We start from the raw sequence: 10,428 nt of genomic DNA, 5'->3' as shown, positions 1-10,428 counted from the left end.
TGGGTGGAACTTTCAAGACCAGTAGCATCAGAATTTTGACACCTACAGTTACTTAAGCAAGGCTAGCAAACGCCACTATCTTGGAAAGGATATTTTAGTTTTGTTAATTCGACTCTTTCTAATGAATCGGGATATTTTGTACAAAGCCCTTGACAGAAAAAAACTCATCCGCCACCGCCCAACAAATAATAATTATCCAGTAAGAGTGAGAGCTAGGAATGCAGATTGCGCTGGAAATTCAAATCATTCCTTATTCTTAATTTTCATTTAGTATATCTTTATCTACCGAAACTGGGAGAGCAAAATCCATCAGAAAATGTATCTGAAATTCACCGAATATTACTCACGGGTGTGGTATCGACGACGTCGTTTCATAAAGATAGAAAGAGCAGCCCAGACTTTTTTTTGTGACGCAACACGTATCCTAAAATTTGAAACAGAGAGAACAATTTCTCTTCCCGCGTCAGAGTAGTGAGTCAGCTTGCATAGGATATATTTCGATGTGAATAGACTGAAGCTTCATTCTAAACTTTGCTGTTCGAAAATTTATTTTCATCGAAGCGAAATTGACGAAATTCTTGGATTCGAAATGAAGATTCCGATTCGACACAGTTTCATCGGACTAATACTGTTGATGGAAGCTTGTTTATTGATTAAAGGTTAGTATAATCGTGCATGTTTTGTTCGGTTTGCTTGTTTGCCTGTTATTTTTATTTTTTGAAGAAGGGCTGGGGGTATGATGGAGGGATGGAGCATACTATAATTAAATTTCTTTGATTATTTGATCCCAGTTGGTGAGGTAATTCTGACATCAAGTAGAAGTTTTCCCCAGTCAATCAGGCAGGATATTTGAGCTATTCTTATGGAAGCTGAACATTGAATAAATTTTTGGGCCAAAATTCTATACTGTTAGCGCTGTTTTTTCAATCGGCTAGTAATATCGGCTTATTTTACAAAAAAAAATATATATATATATTTTAAAACCTCACCAGCGATATTCATATATGAAAATTAGTGGCAATAAATTGGTTATTCAAAAATTATATAAAGCCCCTAAAAATATCAGGCCATCGATATTTAAACAGCATGAACCTTTTATAAGTATAGAATTCAGAAATCTAATAATTTTCGTCCTTAGTGTATTGATGACGTTATTTTATAAATTTCAATATTTTTTCTGAACCACATCAAAAAAAAATTGTACAAAAGAAGATGAAAAAAAATTATTTGTCCAAGTTAACAAATTTTACCATATATCTCATAATTATATTCGTAAATAAACGTTTTAGCTACTAAAGGCAACACAACTTAATTGTGAATCGAAACAATTCTTTTGGCGAATTTTGAAGCTGTTTTCTCGGGTTGCGCCCGGTATATTTGTATCAGAAGGAATATTTATTTATTCCGGCGTAGGGGATGTCGGTATGACGGTGTAATAGTATGGCAAACCTCGGTCTCTCGATAGAGGTTGAACCGACATTTAAATATGATTTTTTTTTTTATCCGATATCTTATTCTCTGAATACCTCATTTATTTTGCCAAGTATTGGATGAGTTTCTGTACCGTAAACAAGGTTTGATTTACCAGGCAAAGTAAGCTGAAGCCTAGGTGCCTCAATCTTAGGGGCCCCGGCATTTAATTTTAAACTGTTTTCAGTCATTTTTAAGCCGTTTTTAAATCGTAAAAGATTGTTCTAGAATAAAACCGGTTTAAAATTTTATAAAGCTGATAATCAAATGAGTTCTCCTCCCAAGTATTTACCGTTTCAAAAATTAAAAACACTGAAATATTGAAATTGTATAATTTGTAAAACTATACTCTGATTCTATGACCTTTTATCACGGCCAGAGTTTCTTAATCCACTATTCAATCTACTCGGGGGATTAGCGTCTTATTTTGCAAGTAGATAATAGTCAATTTATTTTTGATGTCATAATATATTCTTTATGACGTCATTGTTCAGGAGAAATCTCCCAAATGGCACAGCCTAGGGCCTCTTATCGTCTTAATCCCGCAATGGCGGTAGATCTTAGTAAATGGCCCTTCCCTCATAACGATGTAAAACAATACAACGCTTTGGTTTTGAAATCTCCGATGCGAGCATCACCTCATTTGATTTGGTTATTAAACCTAAAATTTTAAATATCGTCATATACACTCAAATGTCCAGAATGGAAAAATCTCTCATAGATAAGCGGGTGTAGTGGCCAATTTGTGAAGCGTCATCTTGGGGCGATGTTCGTGCATAAAAACGTTTCCCGCTGTGCAAATTTTGTAGCCATAAGTTTTGAGCTATTTTAAGGTTGCCGCTGACAAGTAGACCGAAGGGTCATTTCGCGGTTATCCCGCCATCCCGTAAAATATTTTTGTGATCTTTCTTGTTTTCATTTTGTTATGATTTGCCGATTTGATTGATTGATAGAAAGGCGTATAAACAAAAGCAGCAAACTATGGGGAATTCAACTTTCAAGAGTTTATTGTTCGTTAAAAAAATGAAACGATTCTCAAAAAACGGAAATTTAATCGCGGGTATTGATCAGAAATTAGCGCATGCCCGTTGAACATTGTTAGATTCCCCAATGGCGGGCGTAATAATTCAAATTTGATTCGACTAACCATCATCGAGGCGAAAAAAAATAGTGCGTTCGCATGACGAGTGTAAAAGTATAAAATTTAGTATGGAATGAGCGAATGCGCGCCATAAGTGGATAGGTACTGAACTTGTCTCGTTAAAAAAAAAAGTTTATTTAAATATTTTTGTTTATCTGTTATAATACTATTTTAAAATAAACATATTATAAATGAACATTTCTCTCGATTTCTAATTTCAGTTTTCTCTTAATAACAGGTGAGAAATGCTGGATGCCTATGGTTTGCGACGGGCAACCTACTTGGAGAGACGTTAAGGTGAGAGCTTAGTGGTAGTTTCATATTGTTGGTATTATTTGTGAAAATAAAACTGTTTTGTTTGAAATCTGGAACAAATATAGGAAAATAGAACGTTCTAGCGATTTTTTCTGTAGGTAATGAAGGTTTGAAACTAGCACTGAGTTCGATGGGACCCGATACTTTATCCCAGATTCTACGTTTTCACTTCAATCCATGGGAACACTTTTTTACGGCATATGGAAAGACTTGCTTAGCTAAGGCATTACTACACGGATGTGCAACCTACATATCCATATATTCAAACATTTCTCTTATTCTATTTCAGAATGGACAGTGCACAAAAGACGAAGAGAAGGCTTTGGAAGGTTAGCGTCTACAATATAGTTCGAAATACGTTTAAACAATCGTTTTATTGGTAAAATTCAAATCATTTTATATCTTTAATGTGTCATTTTTAACAATCACATCTAACGTGGAGTTTAGCAATACCCATCTCATATTCTTATTTTTAACGGGAGAGAGCGGTACATATCTTCCAACAAAAAATTTACCGAATTCGGACTGTAAAACTGATGGCTCAAATTAAATTCGGATTTCGTTTCGCAGCCTTAACGGAACAATTACACGGAATGAAAAGTGAGCTCCATCAATTAAAAAAGACAATGGAAAAATCAGAGACAAACTCAGTGCTGCCCTCTGTTGCAAGTGTCAAAGAAACGACCACGCCCTCTGTTGCAACTGTCAAAGAAACGACCACGCCCTCTGTTGCAACTGTCAAAAAAACGACTACACCCTCTGTTGTAGGTCATAAAGAAGCGACCACGAATTCTGTTGTAGGTGTCAAAGAAACGACCACTCCCAATGGTATGAAGTTTTAATGATGTTATTTGGTATCACATGCACTAGAATAGATACTAAAATAGTCCATTTCACTCATAGTAATTGGCAATACGGCGATTGTGCAAAGAAACTGAAATAGAAAAAAATTGAAATATATTCACATTGTCATTTAGTACCTCAAAGTACCCAGAACTATAAATCTTGCTGTAAACTTGTAATATAAACTCGTTTTTTCACGCAGGATACAAAGACAAGAAAACTTCTTCTACCAGCGCTTCAACCGCCATTGGCACATCACCTTGGTCAACTAAGGAAGCCTTTTTCTCTACTTTTCGCCCACAAACTACAAAAGTTGAACAGAGTACAGGTTGGTGTGGCCTTCCCTCTCTCGTTTTTCACTCGGAAAATATTTTCCCCCCCAAACGCTTTTTAGTTCGCGTCAAATATATTAATTTGGAATTCCCCAGCACCTGAGGTCCAAAACAGGAGAAATTGCGACAAGGGGATCTTTATGTATTAGTATTTGCCTTGTCAAACGCCGTGTTTGGAGTTGAATGTGAAAATGAATCACAAACACACTGAATAAATTTGCTGAATATAAGACATCAACGTGTTCACCATAGATTATTATTGAAAAACTAACTTCTTGATCCACGCAAGACGCCTTAATATAGGGCAGAGCAAAATTACCTCAAGAAAGATTCCATAGTCTGAGCGTTGTCTCTCTTGATGCTCATTGGTGCTATCGTTTCGCGGTGCATCTGAAGAACTCGGGTCTGGTATCGTACCACAAGTACCTCTGCCACCGCAATGCCAGTCAAATGCTTGGTGATTTCTCCCAGATGTCATAACAGCGTGTTTACATGAGTCGTAAAACGAAAATCAAAATTTCAAAATCTTGTTATAAATTTATTTTTACTATATTCATCGTAGATAGATTGCGGTGACATTTCGCGACCTTTTGATGCTCGAATATTGGCAAATTTGTAAAAATTAAAAATTTTGTTAAGATATTCTGATTATCTCGAACCTTCCCGACCACGGGGGCAAAAATATGAAGCGACTTATGAATATAGGGATAATATAAAAACTAATCGAAATAAAAAAACAACAGTAACAAAAACAGGCTAATTGGTAATATTCCACTCATTATGCTGGCTGAAAGCCAAAGAGGACCTTTGGCTGAACGGCCTGGACAAGACGTTAAAAAGTAGGAATGTCCCGCCTAAAACGGGACGTATGGTAAGCCTAGGTTTATTTATGAGCCCTTTCCGCCCTAAAGCCCGAATATTGATCCATGATAGCGGAAGCCGCACCCAATCAGCGAGGCCATAACCACCTAAGACCTTGGTGCCTTATTTGTGTCATTCAAAAAAAACATAAAAAAATAATTTAGGATCGGACGAGTATCGCGGTTTGAGTCGCCTGACCCGAATTATTTTTCTTTATACACTGCGGTCCCATTGAAGATTTGCTTTCCCATGACGCAGTGAGCACGTGCTTTTTTTGCTTAGTGGTCAGGTTGGAATTTTAATCCTAAATTCTATGAAGTCATTCCCTGTCATAATTTAACATGAAGTTATTCAATGACAACAATAATGTTTTCAGTTAAGTGTGACGTCACATACAAGAAAAAATGCTACCGAGCAATTGTGTATGATGTACCAAACGTTACCTTCACCGATGCCAAAGCAATCTGCAAATCAATGAACGGAAAACCCGCGAATATTTACGACCTCAAGCATTACCAGCTGCTGCTCCCTTATCTACGTTCACTGATCCCTGCTGGTTGGACATATATAAACATCTGGACTGGAATGGAGTATAAGGTCAGTTGATGGATCACAATCTCAGCAGAGTTTGACTTTTTATAAAGATTATAAAGTTAACCGGGTCGAGGATTGACCAAAAGCACTTTTTAATAAAATTACCGAATAATGGGAGGTCAAACATTGCCTTATGATTTATTAGAAGATTGGATAATTAAAAAAAAACAAAATATAGAAATATAGTTTACAATATATTGTGACGTCATAGCCTAGCCGTCTGATCGCGTATCTTTTTAATTTACAAACATTTTAGAATTTGTAATTCATTGATTTCTGGTTTTCACCCATTTTCATGCAGTTCCAAACACAAGAATGACGCATGTTGCTAACATTACTCACCATACGTCTATCTATGCTGACAACCTTTACTATGGAGACTATTCCTACACGCAAATATTTTCATTCTTCATGTAATATGTCAGCCGCATTAACATTGCATGCAATAGATATTAAAAACTGTTTATTCAATTGTGACAGAACAATCAGCTTTTGCTGTCCAATGGAAGACCAATCACTATTGCAACAGAAGTGTGGTTTCCTTCTTATCCGGGATCCGATACATTCCGTACAAATGTTGGTGTTCGTGTCGATAAAGATCAAGGGTATGCATATCAGGGAATGTTCAATAATTCACCATCCTACACAACCAACGGTGTCATCTGTGAAATATAAAACCAGATCAAAACCTGACAGAACTTCGTTGACGGATTCAATGATAAAAAAGACAAAAACAGTTAAATGACTGTTGTTATCTATATAGATTTTCATTAAAATTTTTGTTCGCTTTTCTATGGCCGTTGTTCTAAATGTTCTAATTATGATAGGTCCATGTCTGATTATGCAAAATTTATAAGCTGCCCATGAACGATCCGATCTTAAATTACTCTTCAATTTTACTAAATCGCATTTTTTTACAAAGTCTGTTTTTCAAGCCTTAAAACCGTTAAAACCCGATTTTATTTATGAAAGAAGTCTAAATTACGTGTTTATAAAAGTTAAATTACTAATATTTTTACTTATGCATTTTTATTCCACACTGAAGCCGGCCTGTGAATATGATTAGACAAAGGCCACACAATGTTCGTCCTAATATAAATGAAACTTGCTTTTTACTTATGATTACTCACATTCAGTGGCAGAATTCAAAAATCTAAGAACGGGTTCTCTATCGCACCGAACTCGCTAACAACGGGTTCTCTCATTTTAGAGAAACATACTGAACTAAATCATAAAAAAACAGGAACGGTTTGCAAGAGCCTCTTGAATCCTGCCACTGCTTACATTGTTCCTTTACTATTATTCTATTATTAACCGTATAACCCATGCCTTGAACTGGTCGCCTTGTCTATTGAAACGTATTTGCTCAGTAAATAAATTTATAGCTGTCTCCATGTGATTTCTGTATATAACCAAACATGATAATAAACATTGATTCGATCATTTTTGGGTTTCTTCGTTCTTGTTCTTAACCAGTGAGTCAGTTATTGGAGAAGCGATTGAAACCAGATATCTGGGAAAAGCGTTGAATCTACCCTCGTTCACAGATTACACTTAGAACAATATATAGGAATTCTCTGCCCAAACCTACTGTCTATTATGACCCAACACGGTACTGGTAACTGGACGAGAGTATCGATGAACTCCCTTTGCAAAATATAAAATATTTTAGGACTTATGGACACCCTATATCTTCGATAGCCTAACAAACACCGTTATAAACGTTGTTATTACATCGTGTGAGGGAAGGGGGCATGACCTAGGTTGCAGCGGTTTACTAAGGATGTTACGTCATGCAGATGCATAGAAAATATTAATAATAGGGTTTTACGGAGAGAAACCGTTTCGACAAATAATTCGTTATCGTTTGTAGTGAAACTGTGAGACAGTGATCGGTAAAATGCGTCCAGCAAACAATTTTTTTGCGACTAATAAAAATGTTCATAAATTCATATATTTGTATGCGCACGGATGTATGTCGTAACAATGGCTGTTGTAGGCTATTGTTTTGTGGTAATTAGTGTAAACGAAATCACATGCCAGTGGTGTGTAGAACGCGCCTATCGTTAGTTGGGAGTAACGCAGACATAGAAGAATATGAATAGAAAAACTGAGGTAGGAAGTTTGCCCCGAAAAAACAACAGTTTTGAAAGGTTCGAAACCGTTTCTATGAGCAAAACACGAACTTGAAGTACAATATAAAGTCATACATACCACTTGCTGACTAATAAAAAGTAAGGTAATAATAGCTATAAATTGGAAAGTCGCTGAGAATAAGTTGGGGCGAGTTAGTTAAACAGGGAGAGCATGATTTAGTTACTTTGTATTTAAAGGTTCATTCAAAATTCTCGAAAACTTTCAATCACATTTTGAAAAATAAAACACGATGACCAAAATGCACTCATTTTTTTTACCGCATTTTCATTGTTTACAAATATATAACAATAAACGCATCACTTCGGGAGAAAAATACCCGCTTTCGAGACTGAGAAAGCCCCGAACCGGGTTGCTAAAGTCCCGAATCAGCTGTATTACGTCATATTAAAAAATTAATTCCCCCTCCCCTCCCTCCTTCAAAAAATATAATTTTTGGCTGCCTAGAGCTTGGCGTGTAGTACTATACCGAACAAAGTTGAAATCCTGTTCTGTTGTTTAGTTTAGCACAATCAGACTCATCCGTCGAACCAGTGATAGGACTATTAGCTATTACATGTTATTATTATGCTCTAGATGCAAGAATTTTGTCGTTTCTCGACTTCAGGAAGTGATCGACCAATCGGAAATCATAAAGGGCGCGTATATATTTCATAGCGATTGGAATATATATCTCCCTGAGTATTAATATATCGCTGGGAATAATGTTATTATTGTAGCATGTATGATTTTCCAGGTCTCTCGAAACAATTTCATTTCCCTCTTTGGTACACTTATATCACTATCCTGGGTTAGGTTAGTGAATATACATGGTGTACATAGAGTCCCTTCACAATTCTAATTTTGTTATGCAGTCAGTTCTCAATATATCCTAAACAGGTTTGTTGTTTTTAGTCAGTAATTGTTCAAGTATTTTTACTTCTTTTAATACATTTGTGAGGCAAAACAATGTATGGTATCGATAAATTCCCTTTGGCAATTTTAATTTTTTTAGGCCGTTATGGACACCCTATATCTTGGATATCATACCAAACACCGTTATGAGCGTTGTTATTACGTCGTGTGGGGGAGGGGGCATGACATAGGTTGCCGCGGTTCACTAAAGATGTTATGTCATATAGGTGTATAGCACAGAAAATATTGATAATAGGGTTATTAAAAGAGGAACCGTTTTGACAAATAATTCGTTGTCATTAGGAGTGAACTTGTAAGGCAGTGGTTTTTAACCAGGGTTGCGATGCCCTCTAAAGTAAGGATGTGCAACCTTTAATACAGGAGGGCCAGATGGAAATAACTGGGTAAAAACGCGGGCTGCATCTTTATTTAACATATAAGCTCTCTAGTAGTTCCAGGCACAAATATTTTGGATATTGATCTTGTGACATTCGTTTTTTGCACAATCTAGCTGTTAAAGCATTGTAACGTCATAGACAATAAATTGAATTCAGTTATAGACTTTGCAACGCAAAGGGATTGGAATTGCTCGCACGTACCAACTTAAATAAAACTTGTTTTGCGTGCCGCAAATCATTCAAAATTGGCACTTCACCGCGGGCTGCAGAATTTTTTCTTGAGGGCCACATTTGTCCCGCAGGTTGCAAACCCCTGCTCTAGTGCTCCGGCAATCCAGTTCAGGGGTTCCGCAAGTTTACATTGAAATCCGAGAGTGAATGCTATGTAGATTGTGAGATATAGTCAGATGCGCGTGTATAATATAATTAGTGTATTTCACAAGTGTTCCGTGTTAGATTCAGGTGTTAGTTTAAATATAAGTTTATTTCGACCTCATAATCAACATAACAGGCGATAAAATGATTGATAAAAACAAATAAATAAAAAGTCTTGTCTCGTATGGAACGAGATGCGCGTGCATTCATAATGAAAATTTAAATTTTTTTTAAGGCTGTATGGACACCCTTAGGGTGTTCCCAGGGTTCCGGTGCCTTTCTCGGGCAGGGGTCACCAAACTCTTTTGACCGCGGACTTTGTATGACTTAAACTGTGTTGAAACGGGCCGGGCAACTATTTTTGTCAATGCAATACAATGAATTCCCAAAAGTCGGAAAATCCATTTAATTTATCCAACAATATAAATTCTACATATCTGAAGACTTGAATATTAAATTCTATATCGCAGAATATAGATCAAGAACATCATAGAAAAACAACTATACGAGATTTCTAGACAACTATCATGAGGTTAACTGTTAGTAAAATAATTGCTGTCATGAATATCTTCATGTAAGCAGTACAAAAGTTAACGAGACTTGTACTATTGGCGTGAAATACACGTTCAACGTTTATTTTAGCACGAGAAACGTACACAGCAACAGTTTCACCAAAAGCACGCACCACGAGTGCATCCTTGCCTACCCCAAAACGTTGCGTACCGGTAGAGAATTTTATCCAATTTCATCACAGCTATTTCTAGACATTTTTTGATTACTGCTATTAAATTACAACTCCTAAGAAGGCACAATGATTATTGACTTCTTTCATTCATACTTAAATTTCGAAATCACGACCCAAAACTAACGATTAGCATTCATAATTGCGAAAACGAGGTATTGTTTGAAACCACGGCTAAAAATCTGTCAGTGTAACATAGGTGTCTGAGCAGATGTGAAAGGGTCTGTTGTTACGTCATAAATGTAATAAATTGGGTAGGCAAAGCTGAACCGAAACGATTGCGGACTCCACATATCGTTAGTTAACAAT

The 10,428-nt window shown here is 36.3% G+C and overlaps 1 protein-coding gene across 1 annotated transcript; it reads left to right on the top strand.

The window, feature by feature from the left end:
- The first annotated feature begins 511 nt into the window (after positions 1 to 511).
- LOC120340383 (uncharacterized) lies at positions 512 to 6,978 on the top strand. The gene is made up of 7 exons (XM_078120014.1): positions 512 to 659; positions 2,850 to 2,908; positions 3,216 to 3,255; positions 3,497 to 3,754; positions 3,972 to 4,097; positions 5,339 to 5,559; positions 6,037 to 6,978. Exons 1-7 carry the CDS (start codon positions 590 to 592, stop codon positions 6,229 to 6,231), a joined length of 969 nt encoding a protein of 322 aa, XP_077976140.1. The 5' UTR covers positions 512 to 589; the 3' UTR covers positions 6,232 to 6,978.
- Positions 6,979 to 10,428: the final 3,450 nt, after the last annotated feature.

The sequence above is a fragment of the Styela clava genome, chromosome 14 (genome assembly GCF_964204865.1).
Source record: "Styela clava chromosome 14, kaStyClav1.hap1.2, whole genome shotgun sequence".
Taxonomy (NCBI): domain Eukaryota; kingdom Metazoa; phylum Chordata; class Ascidiacea; order Stolidobranchia; family Styelidae; genus Styela; species Styela clava.
This window is presented reverse-complemented; position numbering and strand designations above follow the sequence as displayed.